At 37.0% G+C, this 25,688-nt stretch overlaps 1 protein-coding gene across 1 annotated transcript; it reads right to left on the minus strand.

Annotated features, from left to right (window-relative positions):
- Positions 1-2,412: 2,412 nt before the first annotated feature.
- Positions 2,413-25,384, minus strand: LOC119730675. Its single transcript, XM_038203667.1, has 7 exons — positions 25,036-25,384; positions 15,815-15,876; positions 15,388-15,640; positions 12,423-12,803; positions 5,298-5,433; positions 3,087-3,822; positions 2,413-2,421 (listed from the first exon to the last, which is right to left on the minus strand). Exons 1-7 carry the CDS (start codon positions 25,382-25,384, stop codon positions 2,413-2,415), a joined length of 1,926 nt encoding a protein of 641 aa, XP_038059595.1.
- Positions 25,385-25,688: the final 304 nt, after the last annotated feature.

Below are 25,688 nucleotides of genomic sequence, written 5' to 3' on the forward strand. Positions count from 1 at the left end.
AAAAGATTTTTTTAATCTGCATTAACAAATAATAGACCTTATGCATTGCAGGCATCTAAGACAGTCTTCTTTGTTTTGTTTTTCATTCAGTTACAATAATTCAGAAGGGTTTGCTAATGCCTATTTCAGCGACACAAACATCCTAGCCCTCGTTCTCTCTGCCTGTCAAACGCATAAGGTCCATGCTTACTGCTTATTACAAAGTACCACTAAAGCAATGTAACAAAGCCACTCTAGATATAGTTTCCCTCAGTATCATTAGCAACATAGAACCAACCGTTTACTAATTAAAAAAAAAGTAGAATTAATTTTTTTCACTTGATATAATGTGTGTTTTGTTTTCTGCAAATAAATTAATAGTTTTAAATACACACACTACTGTGATGCTATTTTATCGTAAAGTTGCGGTGTTTTATTGTCAGGCGCCACTTTTTGTTGTCGACGGGAACCTTTTGGTTGACGTTGGTTCATCGTTCACTTCCATTGATGAGGTTTTAACCCTTTACAGTTATAAAGGGTGAGTAAAAAATCGAAACCCAAATGTCGGAACCACTGTTAGTTAGTACAAGAATCATTCAAATCACTATGTCCTTTTCAAGTTGCGGAATGATAAACACAAGCATCGTTTGAAAAATTTGTCCACGGATCACAAAAAGGTAAGTGCTTTTTTTCAGCAAAACGAAAACAAATAACATAGGGATGTGTGTGAATTGTTTTCATTTTGCTGATAGAACGCACCCCTTTTGTGTGATCCGTGGACAGAACTTTAAAACGGTGGTTGTATTTAAAATTCCGTAACCTGAAAAGTACATAAGTGATTTGAATGATTCTTGTAATAACTGATAGCTTATGAATTGGGCTTTTATATCCTACATTTTGAAAGTGCTCCATGCAGAACTTCACTAAAACAATAGTCCCGACATTTGGGTTTCTTTTTTTCTACTCACCCTGTACATGTATAGTACTAACTGCAAAGCACTCGATTGTTGCACGCAAATGTTAATTGGCGCCCTCTTTGTGCAACTTTTTACCGGCGCAGCCCACAGTTGCAGCCGGAAGTTTTGAAAATCCAAATATTCGGTTAAACGCAGTTTCGAGTAATCGATACTAAATTATTCGAAATTGTACAGCCTTATATCTTACACAGTTACATTATCTAATGTCCATATCATTTGTTAAAATTCTTTTAAAAAAATCTACACATATCAATATCACTAATAATCTACTTTCCCTAAAATTAATCTGCATAAACCTTATCCTGCAAAGGTTAACATGTAATTTAAAAATCGCAACCTATTAGTACATTCAGTAAAACGGTAAACACAAAAAAATGACCAATATATAACATAGTCCAACACAGCTTCGCAAACTTAATATATTCATACTACAAATATGCATGCATTATTTCTTGCTACACAGCTACATTTTTTTTATCAAACAAGATATCAAGTAACAGTTATCACCAAACAATATAAAACAGCTCAAGATTGCTCCATTTACTGCCTTATTCAGTGATTTATATCACCCCGACGCAACATTGCATATTATAATAGTTTATGCGGTACCTGCTGCTATGTACATTAGATTCGAACCGACCAACCGATCCCGTTTGCTCGGTGGTCGAGTGGTAAGACATCTGCACTAGACAGCAGGAGGTCATGGGTTGGAGTCCCACCCGAGTGATTTTTTTTCCAACTTTCACTCGGGAGGTAACACACTGAGTATACAGTGTTCAAACGTCGGTGATGGGCAAAACCTAATTTGATTTATATCGCCCCGACGCAAAAATTCCATCTTATAATCATTTAGAGCATGTCAATTAATTATGGTGGATGTGGGGAAAGCGGATTGGATGTTCATGGTCATATGTTCCTAATAGGAACTTCATCATCTTAAAAAGAAAAGTGCTTATATGGCACCCCTATTGTTTATGTGGTCAGTTGCTGCTCTAAAATTGTTTGTACCAACGAGACGTGGATTTCTAATGAACTGGAAATGATTGGAATTAATTAAAGTCTCATTCTGACGTCATCATGTGTAGGCATTGAAATCAATGAATATGAGGTCCCTTGGACAAGCTCCATATTTTGTCAATGCCTCTAAACGAGCATGACCTTTGAATTACGATATCTCATATGTTGGAGCTAGATATCAAACTAAAAATGTTGGTGAAATGTAGAAATCACTTTTTTTCTCCTTTTAAGAGTTATTCCTTTATTTAATATGAAGTAAAGAATTGAATTGACGAAAAAAAGGAAATTCGTTGTATTTCTGTTAACGATCTTTTTTTTAGAAAGAATTATTCCAACATCACTAATTACATGTATTACATTTCTCATGACCACTAACACAACTTCTCATGACCGCATACACTAGTTTCTTTAAAAGGCACCAATAATTCTTTCAAATTATCTACATGGACTGATTGTATCAACATGGTACCAATTGATTCATTTTCAACACAAGCGCATGCATTTCTTCTTAAAAATTGTACCAATTATTTAAATACACAAAGCTGTATAATCTAATGCAATATCAGCATAGTATATGTCCGTTCATTTCATCCAACACAGATATATTAATTGTACCAACATAGTGACAATAACACAGGTGCATATCCTTTTCTCAACAAACAAATTATTTCATGAGGTACAGCATCAAACATTAATTTGACCAATACCAACGTAGTACTTAATAGCCTAAACTCCCATCTCCGGGAGGGGAATAGATATTTACATTTTTTTTCTTTCTCACTTTATACGTACCAAATACTAACTATATTTTGTCAAAATGCTATCATATATTCAGTGTCCTCATTTTGTGAAAAGAAACGTACCACAACTTTTTGTCATTTGTATATACCCTCAATTAAAAATCTTGTCATTTCCTGTTAAAAATATGTCTTGCCAAATATCGATCACCAATAACAGCTTTACTGCCCCCCCCCCCCCCCAATGGAACTTGTCAATGGATACAAATCAAATTTCTTCATTTTTAACACCCTAATTTTCCTGTTTTTCAAAATGTTTGATTTTCATCGAACAGCTTTTCAGATTATAGTAATTTTTCCTCCACGATTTCCATACTATACCACCCTTATTGGTTCCTTGCCCAAATCGTCCATTCAAATTAGATTGATAACATCTCCTGTACCACCATGCTCCTGTGCGAAATCTGGCACAGAAAATATTTCCACTTAAATCATTGTCCTTGTCTTTTGTTGAAAACAGCATTCCATTGTGATTTGTGAGTGAGTCTCCTGCAGTGCTGTTGGTATTGTATAAATTGACTTGGAGTGTGTAGTTGTCTCCATGAATCTGAAAGTCGTCATATTCAGCCCAGGCCGTGTTATTCTCCCAGTCCTCTAAGTCAATTCGTAGCTGCCACTTACCTTCAGTCTCGGTCAGGCTGCGTAGGTTGTCATTCCCAAGCCAGAACTCACCAGACAAGCTGCCAAATCCAACCTGGTAGTCAGTCGAGTTGCGGTAGAAGTCAACGCTGCCATCTTGACGCCTCTGAATGACGATCCATCCTCCACCATCAGTCTCCATGTCACAGTAGACCTGCAGCCCATCATTGAATCCAGCTGGGAATATCGTGTAGATACCACTCGCATTATGACCAGCTTGAAGGAACTCCTCACAACCTCTGAACTGGGGCACAGAGAAGAAAGATGTGTCTACATCGTCATCAAAGTACACACTGCCGTAGTGTGTAATGAAATCAGCAGGATATTGCATCCTTGTCAGATTGTTCATTTGACAAAGTTGATCTGTTTTATGATAATTCACAGATCGGCAGTTGTTATCAGCATGACAGTAGCTAACACAGCGGACAGCAGACTTGACCTGTTCCTGTCTAAATGTAGAAGTCTGAAGTGCACAATTGTCTGCTGCAATAAATGTTTGTTTCATGTTGCCACAGCGATCTCGTTGGAAAGCATCCACATGAACGAGAAAAGGGAAGATCACCACGATCATTAGAATCTGGTTGCTAGGGCCGTCAAGACATGAACGCCATGGTTTTTCCATATCGAGATTATTTTGATCAGATTAGAAAATTTGAACCATTTGGCGTTCTGACACTTTAACACGACTTAATACATCTCGGGGTAGACAAACATGCTCAGTATTGTTGTTTGTCAATTTCCGAGACAAAAAGGTTTTGTCGATATCAGTGTAAGATGTCAAATGGTAGAGTGTGGTAAAATTGCTCAATTTTCTGAAGTGAGAAGCAAAGACAGCAGTATCGCCGATGGACGTGGGAAGGGGTGATTGGTTGTTTCTGGTCACATGTTTAAGGCTCTTTATTACATCAAACGTGGTAACAATGACCCAGTGAATAGCAGTTTTCCGGCTCGACTTATTCAATAAATATTGCCTGGCAATGGCTCTACTTATTTGCCTGTCCTTGCAAAAGTGGTGCACTTGATTGAAACTAATTTGATATTAGCATTGAATGCGTCACGCACCTATTCTGCGGCATGTTATTATCAGTTTGAAGACATAATATGAAATAATAGGCAAATGAGACATTAGTCACGCAGTTTCCAGTGTAATTTGTTAATTTGCAGAATGGGGTATATTAAATGTCATTCTTTATGATATCTATCGTCAATAATACCCAAGGATATTCCCCAATACAACCAATATGCATTGTTCCAACAACATAAATTATTACATCCAAAATGTTAGAAAATACCTTTACAAAAACAATACTACAATACACCCAAAACATCTGTATGGACTTATTGTACCATCACTAATGTGAACATTTTGCTTCAACAGCGATACGCTTCAGTTGTACCATGATACCATTTTTTTTTTACTCAACACAGCTACATTCAATATATTTACAGAGACAATACCTTTGTGCAACAAAGTCCTACACACTGATTGTACCAACAAAGTACAAATGAATTTAGCCAGTATAGCTGCAAGCACGAGTTTTACCAACATTTCATCCATTTGTCTGAATTTTGTGTGTTTTGTCAATATTTTACAAATGCTATCCCACTGTGTTTGTAGATATACATTAAATGACTGTAGAAAAACGACAAACACATTTTTGGAGTATTCTGTCTTAATGAAACTTGCAACACTGCATTTCATTTCCATCTGATAGTCGCCATTCTTTATAAAACACAAAATCCCAATGATATGCTTCTACAGTGTTGCATTATCAATCAGTATCCCTGTCCCTCCTCCTTTTAAAGAAATGTTGGTTGTTCGTTTGACAAAGTTGTTTTGTCTTATGATAATTCACACATTGGCAGTTGTTATCAGCATGACAGTAGCTTAACACAGTGGACAGCAGACTTGGCCTGTTCCTGTCTAAATGTAGAAGTCTGAAGTGCACGATTGTCTGCAGCAACGAAAATTTTCTTGAGGTTACTGCAGTGTACTTGTACCAGTGCAAACCCGAGAACCGATGCTTAGCAAAATATAAATAATATCACTGTCACAAGTTCTTGACATGTAGGCCTACGCGGAGAAAGCTGATTGGCCGCTTCATGTGTAAGCCTTAAATTGATTTCCTCACCTCCAAACGTAAGGTATGGCCTCAGAATTAATATTGCGTTCTAGTATTCCAATTATTGCCTGCTCTCTAGAAATGGTTACAAAATACAATTCAATAAACCTCCGAGACGTAAATTACATTCTGCACAATACCGTGCAGTTCACTTAATGGTAATTGACAGGAGTTGATTCACATGTCGTCGCCAAGGCGTCCTTTGTTACCAGCGGCAGTTTCCCTCGCCTTGCTCTAGATTTGATGGATGCTCGTGTTCAACCACATATTAGATAATTAAATTTGAGATATCTCAGGCTTGAATTTTCATGTAAGGTTTTAGTCTTTTACTCTAATTCCAGTAATCATTACACAGAAATCTAAAATTAAGGGGTGAATAAAATAGTCACCATTTTCAATTATCATGCTATTTTCATGGTTCTGATGGTTAAACAGTGTGTATCAAAGCAGGTAAATCGTGCGTCAATGTTTTTGCCGCTCATTACTTTCTCACTACTTTTGCATTTGTGTGTCAGGTTTTTGACACCACAAAGCCGTTATAATAATAATGAGGTGATAATATAGCGCTTTATACCAAAGGTCTCAAAGCGCCTTGCAATTATTACCCCTGTTCATCAGGCCATTAGACCATTATTATGTTGCAGCAGCTCGAGATCAGCGCATTCTGGTCTCTTACTTGACATGAACAGACCAGCACGCGGGAATATCAGACGTACAATTAATGCAGGAATAGACAGGAATCTAACTTACGATCAAACAAATCGTGAAAATGTTAGTAGAGATTCTAAATACCAAAAAAAAAAAGCATGATGACGTCATCACTTGAAAGGAGCCCCCTAGCGGCACGTCATAGAACTTTTTAAAAATTCAAAACCAGTTGTCAATTTTGTTTTTACTGAATTGCTCCTAGATTTTCTTTGGACAAACGCAAATGACTTTGCGAAGTTTCAAGACGTCATCATGACGTCATCAAACCGGACGTTATTACAAGGAGAATCAGAAAATGATCAATTTTCTGTGGGTTTTTTTGCAAATCAAATTCATCATTTGATTAATTCGTATCCAGTAAAGATGTTCGTGGCATCATAATGGCACGAATATTTTTTTGGTCAGCTACACTGTTGCTGTGACGTCATCAATCAGGAAGTAAAGTGTTATCAATCCATACATTCGTGTCATTTATATATTTTTAAAAGATTTTTCACTCTGATAATAATAAACAAAAAAAGCATTTGTAAAGCGCCGTATCCGCCTTAAAAGGTGCTCATGGCGCTTGAGGAGAAAGTCAAGTTAGGATTGTGTGTTGTGAGAGTAAGCTTGTTTGTACTGGTGAGATTTTATGTTTGTCTTAAACGTTGTGATGGATGGAGATGATTTGATAGCCAGAGGGAGTTGGTTCCACACTCGGGCTGACGCTGCAGTAAAGGATCTGGGACCCCATAGAGTGGAGGTCCTGGGCTCGTGAAACATCATGAGCTCACTGGAGCGAAGTCCGGTGCGTGCTGTCTGTTGAGTACGGGTGCATAAGGTGGACGAGTTTGATGAGATACTCTGGGTTATTGTTGTGGAGAAGTTTACAAACCAATAGACCAAGTTTGAATTTGATTCTGTATGATACTGTATCAAATTATATTTCAAATTACAATGCCACAATGTGCATGTGAAAAGAGAATCACTAAATTCTTGATTTATAATGACAAAAGTCATGTGTTTTATAACCCATTGTCTATTGTATGACCATTGTATATTATTGTCACGCACTTTTCAAGAAAAGTTGTATCATGATGGTGTTAAAAGGAATTATACTAGGCTAAAACTTCTTTTTGCATATTAAGATTTACAAAACGATGACAGCTTTTCAAGAAAGATCCCATGGATGTTTGGTACCTTTAAAGTGCCAAAGTCATGTTTACTCTGCTCCACTGTCTTTATTTTATATTTAATTTACCAAACAATTTCTAAGCCAAGAAACATTAGCTCACCTCTTTTCCAATAAATTTCGAAGAGGTAGGGATAAAATAATCTGAATATCTCCCTATAAATCATGTCTGGCTCTTGAGCGTATCCCCACGGTACCCACTCTATATTTACAGTGTGTGGTGTGTGCACGCACAGTCGCGAATTTCTATACTCTCAAGAACAATGCTTTGAGATTCCCTTTGTCCCTGTAATATAAAACTCTCCCATAGACTAAGCACTCGAGGACTGAATTGATTTTTCGTTCTCCCTTTGTGTGTCTTTCCTCGATCGCAAAGCCATGTGCTAGGCAAGTCCCAACCAATAAGAAGCGGAAATGTTAATTATATCCTTTACCACCCTCGGGAAAAACGTGCGCAGACGGGTTACATCAAGGGTTATCAATCACAGTTTGTTTGAAGCCTTGGTCAGTTTGATTTGTTCATTTTCATCAATCTTATTTCTCCAATTGAATGGAGCTAAGATTCCTGAAACTAGTCTTGGCGTGTTGTTTTTTAACATTACCTCTATTTTAGTAATTCCATCTTATGAATGTTTTCTTGGTTACGTGGCATCTTCAAGATACCATCGTAAATATGCCATAAGAATTTAATATATGATAGAAGAATCCGCTGGGGAGCATGCGGAGACTAATGGCTATTGGAAGTCATTTACAATCCATTTATTCTGCTTATTCTGCTAACAGAAGGGTTATTATGCTCATTTGCTTTGAGACGCAAATTCACCAGTTGAATATTTATGAAGTACATCGACTTGAGCGACGGAGCTAGGCGGAAGATGAGGGCGGGACATACTAGGAAGTCCTAAGTAGGCCTTCCCGAAGGCAGAAAGAGAACAACTGCAAAATAGACAAATTGTTGAAACAAATATGCCAGACCGGTGTCAACTGAACATTTATTGATTCCTCATCTTGCTTGGTATAAGCATTATTCCATACGCCATTACAGGTGGCTAAGGAATTGAACACCACACTTTTCTTTATTTTCTGGTTTTTACTGAAATCACTGAAGTTATCATTTACCCGTGCTCTGATGGATATGTTACCGTTCTAATGATTATAAATATTTTCTTCCATCTTTCCAATGATGGAAAAAATGTAATTGAATTGAAATTGGTGTTGATTTATTTCAAGAATTGCATGAGTCAGTGACATCCTGTCTAATAAAATGTTTGGTGCTGTGCAAATTTTCGACAAATTTGTTATACTTATCTCATGTAATCAGTGCAATAATTAAAGTTTTAACTATTGAAATATTGTTAAATATACCCTCATCATTGGTGGATCCAGACACTAAATCTTAACTTAAAGAAATAAATGGATTATTTCCTTCTAAAATGAAAGTTATTTAAAATTTATTCAAATAACAAAAGTGCTCCGAGTTTTGTTATCCCAATTTTTTTTCAAATATTTCCATAAAATTATTTTAATTCAAGAACCTGGATCAACCATTGATTCAGATTTATAAACATACTTGTGCAGTAAAATGTGCCATTAAACATCCATACATCAACACAAAGTAAATTGGTAGAACCACAGTAAATTGACCTCAATTTAAGATAAAACTTTCAGACATTGAGAACATTAGAAACCATCTGGCTTATAAATTGGCTTTACTCTCATGCAAAATTACTTGTAAAAGACTTTTTAAATCTGCATTAACAAATAATAGACCTTATGCATTCAGTTACAATAATTTAGAAGGGTTTGCTGATGCCTATTTCAGCGATACAAACATCCTAGCCCTCGTTCTCTCTGCCTGTCAAACGCATAAGGTACATGCTTACTGCTTTTTACAAAGTACCACTAAAGCAATATAACAAAGCCACTCTAGATATAGTTTCCCTCAGTAATATTAGCAACATAGTACCAACCGTTTACTAATATAAAAAAAGTAGAATGTAAGGTTTTTTTCACTTGATATAATTTGTGTTTTGTTTTCTGCAAATAAATTTATAGTTTTAAATACACACACGACTGTGATGCTAATTTATCGTAAAGTTGCGGTGTTTTATTATCAGGCGCCACTTTTTGTTGTCGACGGAAACCTTTTGGTTGACGGTGGTTCATCGTTCACTTCCTTTTATGAGGTTTTAACCCTTTACAGTTATACAGGGTGAGTAAAAAACGAAACCCAAATGTCGGGACCACTGTTGGTTAGTACAAGAATCATTCAAGTCACTTATGTCCTTTTCAAGTTGCGGAATTTTAAACACAAGCACCGTTTGAAAAATCTGTCCACGGATCACAAAAAGGTAAGTGCTTTTTTCAGCAAAACGAAAACAAATCACATAGGGATGTGTGTGAATTGTTTTCGTTTTGCTGATAGAACGCACCCCATTTGTGTGATCCGTGGACAGAACTTTAAAACGGTGGTTGTGTTTAAAATTCCGTAACTTGAAAAGTACATAAGTGATTTTAATGATTCTTGTACTAACTGATAGCTTATGAATTGGGCTTTTATATCTAAAATTTTGAAAGTGCTTTATGCAGAACTTCACTAAAACAATAGTCCCGACATTTGGGTTTCGTTTGTTTTTACTCACCCTGTACATGTATAATACTAACTGCAAAGCACTCGATTGTCGCACGCAAATATTAATTGGCGCCCTCTTTGTGCAACTTTTTACCGGCAAAGCCCGCAGTTGCAGCCGGAAGTTTCGAAAATCAAAATTTTCGGTTAAACGCAGTTTCGAGTAATCGATACTAAATTATTAGAAATTGTACAGCCTTATATCTTACACAGTTACATTATCTAATGTCCATATCATTTGTAAAAATTCTTTTTAAAAAATCTACACATATCAATATCACTAATAATCTACTTTCCCTAAAATTAATCTGCATAAACTTTATCCTACAAAGATGCACACTTTAATTTCAGGATTGCAACCTATTAGTGCATTCAGTAGAACCGCAAACACAAAAAATATGACCACTATAGAACATAGTCCAACACAGCTTCACATACTTAAAATATTCATACTACAAATATGCATGCATTATTTCTTGCTACACAGCTACAGTTTTTTTTTTCAAACAAGATATCAAGCAACAGTTATCACCAAACAATATAAAACAGCTCAAGATTGCTCCATTACTGCCTTATTCAGTGATTTATATCACCCCGACGCAAAATTCCATCTTATAATAGTTTATGCGGTACCTGCTGCTGCACTAGAAAGCAGGATGTCGTTGGTTCGAGTCCCACCCGAGTGATTTTTTCCAACTTTCACTCGGGAGGTAACACACTGAGTATTCAGTGTTCAAACGTCGGTGAAGGGCAAAACCTAATTTGATTTATATCACCCCGACGCAAAAAATCCATCTTATAATCATTTATAGCATGTCAATTAATTATGGTGTATGTGGGGAAAGCTGATTGGATGTTTATGGTCAGATGTTCCTGATAGAAACTTCATCGTCTTAAAAAGAAACGTGTATATATGGCACCCCTATTGTTAATGTGGTCAGTTGCTGCTCTAAAATTGTTTGTAAAACAGACGTGGATTTCTAATGAACTGGAAATGATTGGAATCAATTAAAGTTTCATCGTGACGTCATCATGTGTAGGCATTGAAATCATTGAATATGAGGTCCCTTGAACAAGCTCCATATTTTGTCAATGCCTCTAAACGGATATGACCTTTGAATTACGATATCTCAGATGTTGGAACTAGATATCAAACTAAAAATGTTGGTGAAATGTAGAAATCACTGTTTTTCTCCTTTTAAGAGTTATTCCTTTATTTAATATGAAATAAAGAATTGAACTGACCAAAAAAAAAAAGAAATTCGTTGCATTTCTGTTAACTTTTTTTGTAGAAAGAACTATTCCAACATCACCAATTACATGTATTACATTTCTCTTGACCGCTAACACAACTTCTCATGACCGCATACTTTAGTTTCTTTAAAAGGCACAAATCATTCTTTCAAATTATCTACATGGACTGATTGTATCAACATGGTACCAATTGATTCATTTTCAACACAAGCGCATACATTTCTTCTTAAGAACTGTACCAATTATTTAAATACACAAAGCTGTATAATCTTATGCAAAACCAGCATAGTATATGTCCGTTCATTTCATCCAACACAGATATATTAATTGTACCAACATAGTGACAATAACACAAGTGCATATTCTTTTCTCAACAAACAACAAATTATTTCATGACGTACAGCATCAAACATTAATTTTACCAATACCAACGTAGTACTCAGTAGCCTTAACTCCCATCTCCGGGAGGGGAATTGATATTTACATTTTTTCTTTCTCACTTTATACGTACCCAATACTTACTATGTTTTGTCAAAATGCTATCATATATATTCAGTATCCGCATTTTGTGAAATGAATATTACCACAACTTTTTGTCATTTGTATATACCCTCAATTAAAAACCTTGTCACTTCCCGTTTAAAATATGTCTTGTCAAAAATCGATCACCAATAACAGCTTTACTGCCCCCATGGAACTTGTCAATGGATACAAATCAAATTTCTTCATTTTTAACACCCTCATTTTCCTGTTTTTCAAAATGTTTGATTTTCATCGAACAGCTTTTCAGATTATAGTAATTTTTCCTCCACGATTTCCATACTATACCACCCTTATTGGTTCCTTGCCCAAATCGTCCATTCAAATTAGATTGATAACATCTGTTATACCACCATGCTCCTGTGCGAATTGTAGCGCAGAATCTCTTTCCACTTGAATTATTGTCCTTGTCTTTTGTTGAAAACAGCTTTTCATTGTGATTTGTAAGTGAGTCTCCTGCAGTGCTGTTGGTATTGTATAAATTGATTTCGAGCGAGTACTTGTCTCCATGAATCTGAAAGTCGTCATATTCAGCCCAGGCCGTGTTATTCTCCCAGTCCTCTAAGTCAATTCGTAGTTTCCACTTACCTTCAGTCTCAGTCAGGCTGCGTAGGTTGTCATTCCCAAGCCAGTACTCACCAGACAAGCTGCCAAAGCCAACCTGGTAGTCAGCCCAGTTGCGGTAGAAGTCAACGCTGCCATCTTGACGCCTCTGAATGACGATCCATCCTCCACCATCAGGCTCCATGTCACAGTAGACCTGCAGCCCATCATTGAATCCAGCTGGGAAAATCGTGTAGATACCACTCACATTATGACCAGCTTGAAGCACCTCATCACAACCTCTGAACTGAGGCACCGAGAAGAGAGATGTGTCTACATCGTCATCAAAGTACACACTGCCGTAGTGTGTAATGAAATCAGCAGGATTGTGCATCCTTGTCAGATTGTTCATTTGACAAAGTTGATCTGTTTGATGATAATTCACAGATCGACAGTTGTTATCAGCATGACAGTAGCTAACACAGCGGACAGCAGACTTGACATGTTCCTCTCTAAATGTAGAAGTCTGAAGTGCACGATTGTCTGCTGCAATAAATGTTTGTTTCACGTTACCACAGCGATCTCGTTGGAAAGCATCCACATAAACGAGGAAAGTGAAGATCACCACGATCATTTGAATCTTGTTGCTAGGGCCGTTTAGACACGAACGACATGGCTTTTCCATATCGAGATGATTTCGATCAGATTAGAAAATTTGAACCATTTGGCTTTCTGACACTTAAACACGACTTAATACATCTCGGGGTAGACAAACATGCTCAGTATTGTTGTTTGTCAATTTCTGAGACAAAAAGGTTTTGTCGATATCAGTGTAAGATGTCAAATGGTAGAGTGTGGTAAAATTGCTCAATATTGAAGTGACAAGCAGAGGCAGCAGTATCGCCGATGGACGTGGGAAGGAGTGATTGGTTGTTTCTGGTCACATGTTCAAGGCTCTTTATTACATCAAACATGGTAACACGACCCAGTGAAAGGCAGGTTTCCTACCCGACTTATTCAATAAATATTGTCTGCCAATTGCTCTACTTAATTGCCTGTCCTTGCAAAAGTGGTGCACTTGACTGGAACTAATTGGATATTAATAGCATTGAATGCGTCACGTACCTATTCCTTGCCATGTTATTATCAGTTTGAAGACATAATATGAAATAATAGGCAAATGAGACAGTAGTCACGCAGTTTCCAGTGTAATTTGTTAAATTGGGACAATGAGGTATATTAAATGTAATTCTTTATGATATTTATCGTTAATAATATCCAAGGATATTCCCCAATTAAACCAACATGCATTGTTCCATCATCATAAATTATTACATGTACATCCAAAATGTTAGAAAATACTTTTTCAAAAACAATACCACAAATACATCCAAAACAACTGTATGGACTTATTGTACCATCATTAATGACAATAGCGATACGCTTCATTTGCACCATTATACCATTTTTTTTTTACTCAACACAGCTACATACAATATATTTACAAAGACAATACCTTTGTGCAACAAAGTCCTACACACTGATTGTACCAACAAAGTACAAATTAATTTAGCCAGTATAGCTGCACACACTAGTTTTACCAACCGTTCATCCATCTGTCTGAATTTTGTGTGTTTTGTCATCATTTTTTAAATGCTATCCTACTGTGTTTGTAGATATACATTAAATGACTTTAAAAAAAACGTCAAACACATTTTTAGAATACTCTGTCGTAATGAAACGTGCAACACTGCATTTCATTTTCATCTGATAGTCGCCATTCTTTATTTTAAAAACCCAACAATATGTTTCTACAGTGTTGCATTATCTATCAGTATCCCTGTCCCTCCTCTTAAAGAAATGTTGGTGGAAATTTAATGATTAAACAAATTCAGATCCTTTATTTTGAGCACAAAATCAATTTTCCTGTTTTTCAAATTATCAGATTGTCATAAAACAACCTTTGAGATTTTAGTGATGTTCCCCCTAAGTTTTTATTATTTTGAGTATGTCATCAAAATGTCATTTCTTGTACTTTTTTTCTCAATTCCAACAGGGGTGCATACATTTAAAAAAAATACTGTATCAATAATTTAATTTAGTACAGCTGGGTACTCAAATTTTACCAACAAAGAATGTGTACCGGTTATTTCATCCAACATAGCTGTACCTACATTATGGGCGTTTTCAAACCCCGTTCTCGTGTTGAATGGACACAAGCGCGAACTACAGCATACGGACACTAATTGTGCCAACATATTATCAATTATTTCACCACCACAGCAATGTACTGTGGCGGGGATTTCCCCGGGCCAAACCTAAGTTCGTTGGGACCAAGTCTGACACCTATTAGAGTGTAGCTGATCTTCCCGAACGCAAGCTTTCCCAAGAGGAGAGACCACTCAGAGCGACCTCAAGGCCTAGGGAGCAGTTCCGTTTTGGAGGAAATATACCGCCGATTATGATGATTGTGATTTCCCACTGTTAATTGCACAATAAACCAACAACAAATACATGTGGACAACAGGAATGTCGGCACCACAAATATGATCGTAATTTATTATACAATAATCAAGAAATATGCAGTAGTGATTGAGTCTTAATGAGGTTGTTAATTATCAGGGTCACTTAATTACACTTGGGAGTTAACTGACAGCTCAACTAAGCAGTAACGCGCACAGCTTGAACAATGCGCCCAATGTAAACAATGCACTGCTAAGTCAACAATGTACACTATAGAAACAATGCACGGCTAAGTCAACAATGTACACTAATGTAAACAATGCACGGCTAAGTCAACAACGTACACTCAGTAAACAATGTACAGTAAGTCAACAATGTACACCTGTGTAAACAACAGTGCACACTAAGTCAACTCCTGCAGTGCTGTGGGTATTGTATGAGTTGACTTGGAGTGTGTAGTTGTCTCCATGAATCTTAAAGTCGTCATATTCAGCCCAGGCCGTGTTATTCTCCCAGTCCTCTAAGTCAATTCGTAGTTGCCACTTACCTTCAGTCTCAGTCAGGCTGCGTAGGTTGTCATTCCCAAGCCAGAACTCACCTGACAAGCTGTCAAAGCCAACCTGGTAGTCAGCCCAGTTGCGCGTACGATAGAAGTCAACGCTGCCATCTTGATGACGCCTCTGAATGACGATCCATCCCCCTCCATCAGTCTCCATGTCACAGTAGACATATCGTGGAAATATCGTGTAGATACCACTCACATTATGACCAGCTTGAAGGACCTCATCACAACCTCTGAACTGAGGCACAGAGAAGAGAGATGTGTCTACATCATCATCAAAGTACACACTGCCGTAGTGTGTAAAGAAATCAGCAGGATTTTGCATCCTTGGCAAATTGTTCATTTGACAAAGTTGTTCTGTTTTATAATAATTCACAGATCGGCAGTTGTTATCAGCATGACAGTAGCTAACACAGCGGACAGCAGACTTGACCTGTTCCTCTCTAAATGTAGAAGTCTGAAGTGCACGATTGTCTGCAGCAATGAAAAAACTCAGACGCAAGTCTGAGTTAATCATCTTGGTGATAGAGAGGTGGAAATTTTGTCTCTTTTCCATATTGGCACTTCTATATTTTATCATATAGGTTTTGCTCAATTTAAGGAAATGCTGTGCTGTATGCTGCATCCAGTGTCAAGTTTACAAACTGCTGAGAGATTTGTTAGAATGTAAGTAGAATCGTATCGTATGCAGCATCAACCACCAAGAACATGTAAACTTGTACCAGTGTTGGAGTCATATGTCCCAAAACCCGAGAACCGATGCTTAGCAAAATATAAATAATATCACTGTCACAAGTTCTTGACATGTAGGCCTACGCGGAGAAAGCTGATTGGCCGCTTCAAGTCACATGTGTAAGCCTTAAATTGATTCCCTCATCTCCAAACGTAAGGTATGGCCTCAGAATTATTATTGCGTTCTAGTATTCCAATTATTGCCTGCTCTCTAGAAATGGTTACAAAATACAATTCAATAAACCCCTGAGACGTAAATTGCATTCTGCACAATACCGTGCAGTTCACCTAATGGTAATTGACAGGAGTTGATTCACATGTCGTCGCCAAGGCGTCCTTTGTTACCAGCGGCAGTTTCCCTCCCCTTGCTCTATTATGATGGATGCTGCTGATCAACCACATATGAGATATTTAAATTTGAGATATCTCAGGCTTGAAGTTTCATGCAATGTTTAAGTCTTTTTCTTTAATTCCAGTTATCATTACACAGAGATCTAAAATTAAAGCTATAGTCCATCATTTGCAGCCATCCGAAAAGTAACTGGCGTAATTATTGTTGAAAAATAATCTTGGTTGAAAGATAGTAAGCGGAACTAAACTCCCTGTGAAATTATTCTTTCTGGGAAGCTGTCATTTTGAAGTAATCAACGAAAGAAGGCCTTTCCAACGGTGCGTCCGTAGGAAAATTAAAATTAGTTGTTCGTTTTGTTATTCAGCGAAGCGCGCGCAAGCATTGGCACGATGCACAGGCGCGCGCGGTTGCTATAATTCTTCGGATCAGTGCGCGACGTCGCGTATAGCTGCAATTCAAAACAATTCAAAACATGATTCAGTAACTTTTGATTTGAAATTGAGATCTAAGAATGCTGTTTTTCTCAGAATATACAGCTGAAGCTTAGCTGAAACTTCATCAGGTTAGTTGTTCAGTATCCTTCATAAGATTTTGAACACTTTTGTTGCTTCAAACGAACAAAATGCACAAATTACGGACTATATCTTCAAGGGGTGATTAAAATAAGACACCATTTTCAATTATCATGCTATTTCATGGTTCTGATGGTTAAACTGTGAATCAAACCAGGTAGATCGTGCGTCAGTGTTTTTGCTGCTCATTATTTTCTCAATACTTTCGCTTTTGTGTGTCAGGTGGTAGAGACACCACAAAGCCGTTATAATAGCAATGAGGCTGTAATATTCGCTCGTACCCCCCCCCCCCCCCCCCCGCCCTGCAAACAGGACGCTGGGATATTCTGATGAATTCACGCTCTGATTGGTTGGATTTTGCATCAGGCCATTAGAACATTATTATTTTGCAGCAGCTCGAGATCAGCGCATTCTGGTCTCTTACTTGACAGGAACAGACCAGCATGCGGGAACATCAGACGTGCAATTAATGCAGCAAATTAGACAGGAACCTCACTAACAATCAAACAATGTTAGTAGAGATGCCAAATTAAAAAAAAGCACGATGACGCCATCATAAGGGCCCCTTGCGGCACGTCAAAGTAAGTTGAACTTTTTAAAATTTATATACCAGTTGTCAATTTCGTTTTTACTGAATTGCTCCTAGATAGTCTTTTCTACAAACGCAAATGACTTTGCGAAGTTTCATGATGTCATCATGACGTCATCAAATCGGAAGTTATTATAGGGAGAATTAGAAAATGATAAATTTTCTGTGTGTTTTTTTTTTTTCAAATCAAATTCATCATTTGATTAATTTGTATCCAGTGAAAATATTCGTGGCATCATAATGGCACGAATATTTTTTTGTCAGCTGTTGCTGTGACGTCATCGAACTGGAAGTAAGGTGCTATCAATTAATCCATACATTCGTATCATTTATATATTTTCAAAATATTTTTCACTCTAATAATAATAATAAACAAAGAACATTTGTAAAGTGCCGGTATCCGCCTAAAAGGCGCTCATGGCGCTTGAGGAGAAAGTCAAGTTAGGATTGTGTGTTGTGAGAGTAAGCTTGTTTGTACAGGTGAGATTTTATGTTTGTCTTAAATGTTGTGATGGATGGAGATGATTTGATAGCCAGAGGGAGTTGGCTCCACACTCGGGCTGACGCTGCAGTAAAGGATCTGTCACCCAAGAGTGGAGGTCCTGGGCTCATGAAGCATCATGAGCTCACTGGGGCGGAGTCCGGTGCGTGCTGTTGAGTACGGCTGGATGAGCTCGATGAGATACTTCGGGGCATTGTTGTGGAGAATTTCGTAAACGAATAGGCCAAGTTTGTATTTGATTCTGTGTGATATTGAAAGTCAGTGGAGATCTGCTAATACAAGAGTGATCTGAGAATGTTTACTAGTGATAGAGATAAGTCTGGCACGGATGTCTTGTAGTCGCTGCAGTCGTTTAGTTGATTTAAGTTAATGCCATACTATAGTGAACTGCCCAAGTCATTTTTGAATGTGATGAGTCCTGTCTAAACTAACTGAATTTTCATTTTGCGAATTTTCAACTGATGACGTCTCAAACCGGAAGTCACGTTTAAGTAACATGAAATCTATAAAACCCAAAACGATTAATACTTTGAATTATTTTTGAAGGTACCAGTCCTGAAGACAAGAGGAACGATTGTAATTGGTCAGAGATGTGTGTTGGGAGCACGAGCTTGTAAACTTGAGTCTGATTGGCCAATATTGGCAGGGTCATGATATTCATATTCATGAGTATTGAAATGGTATCTCAAAAGGGATTCCAAAAAAACTTTGTTCAGTCTGATAAGCTTAGACAATGATTTTGAAAATAATTATATTTCAATTTACCAATGCCACAATGTGAATGTGAAAAGATGATCACTAAATTCTTGATATAAAATGACAGAAGTCATGTGTTCTACAACCCATTGTCTATTGTATGACTATTGTATATTATTGATAGCTTTTCAAGAAAGATCCCATGGATGTTTGGTACCTTTAATGTGCCAAAGTCATGTTTACTCTGCTCCGCTGTCTTTATTTTATATTTTATTTACAAAACAATTCCTAAGCTAAGAAACACTAGCTCACCTATTTCCCAATGAATTTCGAAGAGGTAGGGATAAAATAATTTGAATATAACCCTATAAATCATGTCTGGCTATTGCGCGTATATACGGTACCCACTCTATATGTACAGTGTGTTGTGTGTGCACGCACAGTCGCGAATTTCTATACTCTCGAGGACAATGCTTTGTGTTTCCCTTTGTCCCTATTATTAAACACTCTCCCATAGTCTAAGCACACAGCCTCACGATCGAGGACCGTTTTCAACAAAACCCAACTCTCGAGGACTGAAAGGATCTTTTGTTCTCCCTTTGTGTGTCTGTCCTCGATCGCAAAGCCATGCAAGAGCACACGTATGTCATGAATAATTCAGTATGTGCTAGGCAAGTCCCAACCAATAAGGAGTGGAAATGTTAATGATATTCTTTACCACCCTCGGAAAAACGTTTGCAAACGGGTTACACCAAGGATTATCAATCAAAGTTTGTTTGAAGCCTTGGTTACTTTGATTTGTACATTTTCATCAATCTTATTTTTCCCATTGAATGGAGCTAAGATTCTTGAAACTAGTCTTGGCGTGTTGTTTTTCTAATATTACCTCTATATCAGTAATTCCATCTTATGAATGTTTTCCTCAAGGGTTACGTGGCATCTCCAAGATACCCATCCTAAATAAGCCATAAGAATTTAATATATGCTTTGAAGAATCCGTTCGGGAGCATGCAGAGACTAATGGCTATTGGAAGTCATTCCAATCCATTTATTCTGCTTATTCTGCTTATACAAGGTTATTATGCTCATTTGCTTTGAGACGCAAATTCACCAGTTGAATATTTATGAAATTTCAGTAAAATCTGGGCATGAATTTATGTATGGCTGAGCATAAACGACACAAGGTCCAGCCCAAGACCTTGACACAGTGTATCCTCCCAAATCAGCTACACACTTTTGCCATATAGCCTCATTCCTACAAAATCCTCCATTTGCAAAGACGATTTTGGAGGATTTGGGAAGGTTAGGGTTAAGTGGAGTGCTTGTATACTTTATGCATACATGAGGCAGTCATAAATAAAAGAGCAAATAAAATACCTTCTCCAGAATCTGGAACAAAAGCTCCAAGATGCATGGCTTCTGTGCACAAGATGCGTCCCCTCCTCTCTTAGAACTGTCACCCAATTTCCCCTCACAAATCGAAATATCAAAAAGAATTTTTCTAAAAGGAGAAAAAAACTTATATCCTTTATCGTGTAAAGTGAAACTTCTGGCCACTTAGCGCTACACCAATTGATATGGTCTTCACCACACATTGCCAATGGTATAGGACGGAGAAGTAACATTTTCAGAAACGTCGCGGAAGTCAGTCAGTGGTCAGTATTGTGGTGTCTATGCTAGGCGATTCTGGAAAAAAGGAGATATACAGACACTACATCTACCTAACTTGTGGGTTTTTCGCATTGTTCAGATCCCAAGGTTTGGTCTACCATAAAGAGCAGTGAAGAAAACTCTCCCATTGTTCATCATCTTGACACCAAGTTGGTTGAGAGAGTTGCTCTGAGGCAGTCGGTGGAACAGTATGGGTCAGATCTGAGTGCTGTTTCCTTTTAGAATCGTCAAAAGACCCAGATACCAGATGCAGCAAAGGAACAAAGATGTCTGACCTCATTTGAGTTCATGTAGACATTGGGAGCGAGCCAATTCAAATTTAAACATTTGAGTGAAAGTTCAGGGATAACTAAATGCATGAAATTTTCTGTAGGTATTCAAGTAGGATCTGGGTACCTTTGCTGGCAAAATATTGAAACATTTTGATGTAGAAAGGTTAGATTGCAACCCTGACTGCAGCATTAATGGGCAATATTGGAAAACATTAACTAACAATCCAGGAAATCGCTTCCATTTTCGAATGTTTTGTTTCACACATTTGGTCCCAGTTGGGAAAATGTTGTCAGCAGCAGCAAACAAGAGTAGCCCTGATAGACATTATGGTCCATGGCCTATAAAGGCCAAAAGTAAACAACTGAAAAATAGACAAATTGTTGAAACAAATATGCCAGACCAGTATCAACTGAGCATTTATTGATTCCTCATCTTGCCTGGTATAAGCATAATTCCATACAAACAAACGCCTGGAGGTGGCTAAGGACTTGAACATGACATTTTATTTTCTGGTTTTTACTGAAATCACAAGTTATCATTTACCCGTGCTCTGATGGATATGTTACCGTTCTAATGATTATAAATATTTTCTTCCACCTTTCCAAAGATGGAAAAAATGTTATTGAATTGAAATCGGTGTTGATTAATATCAAGAATTGCATGAGTCAGTGACAACCTGTCTAATGAAATATTTGGTGCTGTGCAAGTTTTCGACAAATTTGTTATACTTATCACATGTAATCAGTGCAATAATTAAAGTCTTAACTATTGAAAATATTGTTAAATATACCCTCATCATTGGTGGATCCAGACACTTAATCTTTACTTAAAGAAATAAATGGATTATTTCCTTCTAAAATGAAGGTTATTTTAATTTGATTCAAATAACAAAAGGGCTCCGAGATTATCCCAATTTTTATCAAATATTTCCATATTATTTCAATTCAAAATCCTGGATCAACCATTGATTTAGATTTGTAAACATACTTGTGCAGTAAAATGTGCCATTAAACATCATACATCCACACAAAGTAAATGTGTAGAACCACAGTAAATTGACCTCAATTTAAGATAATACTTTCAGACATTGAGAACATTAGAAACCATCTGGCTTATAAATTGGCTTTCCTCTCATGCAAAATTACTTGTAAAAGATTTTTTTAATCTGCATTAACAATAATAGACCTTATGCATTGCAGGCATCTAAGACAGTCTTCTTTGTTTTTTGTTTTTTTTATTCAGTTACAATAATTTAGAAGGGTTTGCAAATGCCTATTTCAGCGACACAAACATCCTAGCCCTCGTTCTCTCTGCCTGTCAAACGCATAAGGTCCATGCTTACTGCTTTTACAAAGTACCACTTAAGCAATGTAACAAAGCCACTCTAGATATAGTTTCTCTCAGTAATATTAGCAACATAGTACCAACCGTTTACTAATATAATAAAAGTAGAACTTAATTTTTTTTCACTTGATATAATGTGTGTTTTGTTTTCTGCAAATAAATTAATAGTTTTAAATACACACACGACTGTGATGCTATTTTATCGTAAAGTTGCGGTGTTTTATTGTCAGGCGCCACTTTTTGTTGTCGACGGGAACCTTTTGGTTGACGGTGGTTCATTGTTCACTTCCTTTTATGAGGTTTTAACCCTTTACAGTTATACAGGGTGAGTAAAAAACGAAACCCAAATGTCGGGACCACTGTAAGTAAGTACAAGAATCATTCAAATCACATATGTCCTTTTCAAGTTGCGGAATTTTAAATACAAGCATCGTTTGAAAAATCTGTCCACGGATCACAAAAAGGTAAGTGCTTTTTTCAGCAAAACGAAAACAGATCACATAGGGATGTGTGTGAATTGTTTTCATTTTGCTGATAGAACGCACCCCTTTTGTGTGATCCGTTGACAGGACTTTCAAACAGTGGTTGTATTTAAAATTCCGTAACTTGAAAAGTACATAAGTGATTTGAATGATTCTTGTACTAACTGAGACCTTATGAATTGGGCATTTATATCCTACATTTTGAAAGTGCTTCATGCAGAACTTCACTAAAACAATAGTCCGGACATTTGGGTTTCGTTTGTTTTTACTCACCCTGTACATGTATAAGACTAACTGCAAGCACTCGATTGCCGCACGCAAATATTAATTGGCGCGCTCTTTGTGCAACTTTTCACCGGCGCAGCCCGCAGTTGCAGCCGGAAGTTTCGAACATCCAAATTTTCGGTTAAACGCAGTTTCAAGCAATCGATACTAAATTATTCGAAATTGTACAGCCTTATATCTTACACAGTTACATTATCTAATGTCCATATCATTTGTAAAAATTCTTTAAAAAAATCTACACATATCAATATCACTAATAATTTACTTTCCCTAAAAGTAATCTGCATAAACTTTATCCTGCAAAGGTGCATACTTAAATTTAAAGATTGCAACATATTAGTGCATTCAGTAGAACCGCAAACACAAAAAATGACCAATATAGAACATAGTCCAACACAGCTTTACATACTTAAAATATTCATACTACAAATATGCATGCATTATTTCTTGCTACACAGCTACAGTTTTTTTTCAAACAAGATATCAAGCAACAGTTTTCATCAAACAATATAAAACAGCTCAAGATTGATCCATTTACTGCCTTTTTTAATCATTTATAGCATGTCAACTAATTATGGTGGATGTGGGGAAAACTGATTGGATGTTCATGGTCATATGTTCCTAATAGGAACTTAATCATCTTAAAATGAAAACTATTTATATGACACCCCTATTGTTAATGTGGTCGGTTGCTGCTCTAAAATTGTTTGTACCAAACAGACGTGGATTTCTAATGAACTGGAAATGATTGGAATCAATTAAAGTTTCATGGTGACGTCATCATGTGTAGGCATTGAAATCATTGAATATGAGGTCCCTTGAACAAGCTCCATATTTTGTCAATGCCTCTAAACGAACATGACCTTTGAATTACGATATCTCATATGTTGGAACTAGAAATCAAACTAAAAATGTTGGTGAAATGTAGAAATCACTGTTTTTCTCCTTTTAAGAGTTATTCCTTTATTTAATATGAGATAAAAAATTGATTTGACCCAAAAAAAAGGAAATTCGTTGCATTTCTGTTAACGTTTTTTTTTTTAGAAAGAATTATTCAAACATCACCAATTGCATGTATTACATTTCTCATGACCGCTAACACAACTTCTCATGACCGCATACTCTAGTTTCTTTAAAAGGCACCAATAATTCTTTCAAATTATCTACATGGACTGATTGTATCAACATGGTACCAATTGAGTCATTTTTAACACAAGCGCATACATTTCTTCTTAAGAATTGTACCATTTAGTGAAATACACAAAGCTGTATAATCTTATGCAAAACCAGCATAGTATATGTCAGTTTATTTTATCCAACACAGATATATTAATTGTACCAACATAGTGACAATAACACAAGTGCATATTCTTTTCTCAACAAATAACAAATTATTTCATGAGGTACAGCATCAAACATTAATTTTACCAATACCAACGTAGTACTAAGTAGCCTAAACTCCCATCTCCGGGAGGGGAATTGATATTTACATTTTTTCTTTCTCACTTTATACGTACCCAATACTTACTATATTTTGTCAAAATGCTATCATATATATTCAGTATCCGCATTTTGTGAAAAGAAAATTACCACAACTTCTTGTCATTTGTATATACCCTCAATTAAAGACCTTGTCACTTCCCGTTTAAAATATGTCTTGTCAAATATCGATCACCAATAACAGCTTTACTGCCCCCAATGGAACTTTTCAATGGATACAAATCAAATTTCTTCATTTTTAACACCCTAATTTTCCTGTTTTTCAAAATGTTTGATTTTCATCGAACAGCTTTTCAGATTATAGTAATTTTTCCTCCACGATTTCCATACTATACCACCCTTATTGGTTCCTTGCCCAAATCGTCCATTCAAATTAGATTGATAACATCTCTTATACCACCATGCTCCTGTGCGAATTGTAGCACAGGATCTCTTTCCATTTGAATCATTGTCCTTGTCTTTTGTTGAAAACAACATTCCATTGTGGTATGTGAGTGAGTCTCCTGCAGTGCTGTTGGTATTGTATGAGTTGACCAGGAGTGTGTACCTGTCGCCATGAATCTGAAAGCTCTCATATTCAGCCCAAGCCGTGTTATTCTCCCAGTCCTCTAAGCCAATTCGTAGTTGCCACTTACCTTCAGTCTCAGTCAGGCCGCGTAAGTTGTCATTCCCAAGCCAGAACTCACCAGACAAGCCGCCAAAGCCAACCTGGTAGTCAGCCCAGTTGCGGTAGAAATTAACGCTGCCATCTTGACGCCTCTGAATGACGATCCATCCCCCTCCATCAGTCTCCATGTCAGAGTAGACCTGTAGCCCATCATTGAATCCAGCTGGGAATATCGTGTAGATACCACTCACATTATGATCAGCTTGAAGGACCTCATCACAACCTCTGAACTGAGGCACAGAAAAGAGAGAGGTGTCTACATCATCATCAAAGTACACACTGCCGTAGTGTGTAATGAAATCAGCAGGATTTTGCATCCTTGTCAAATTGTTCATTTGACAAAGTTGATCTGTTTGATGATAATTCACAGATCGGCAGTTGTTATCAGCATGACAGTAGCTAACACAGCGGACAACAGACTTGACCTTTTCCTGTCTAAATGTAGAAGTCTGAAGTGCACGATTGTCTGCAGCAATGAATGTTTGTTGGTCATAGTGACGTTTCTGTTCACAGCTTTCAATCAAAAACAATGCCAAAATAAGTAGAAAACCAACTTGAAGAATCTTTGATTTAGAGCCCAACAGCCCTCTTTCGGTTTCCATTCTGTTTCTCTGGTCGACT

This window comes from Patiria miniata, unplaced genomic scaffold, assembly GCF_015706575.1.
Source record: "Patiria miniata isolate m_02_andy unplaced genomic scaffold, ASM1570657v1 HiC_scaffold_22, whole genome shotgun sequence".
Taxonomy (NCBI): Eukaryota; Metazoa; Echinodermata; class Asteroidea; order Valvatida; family Asterinidae; genus Patiria; species Patiria miniata.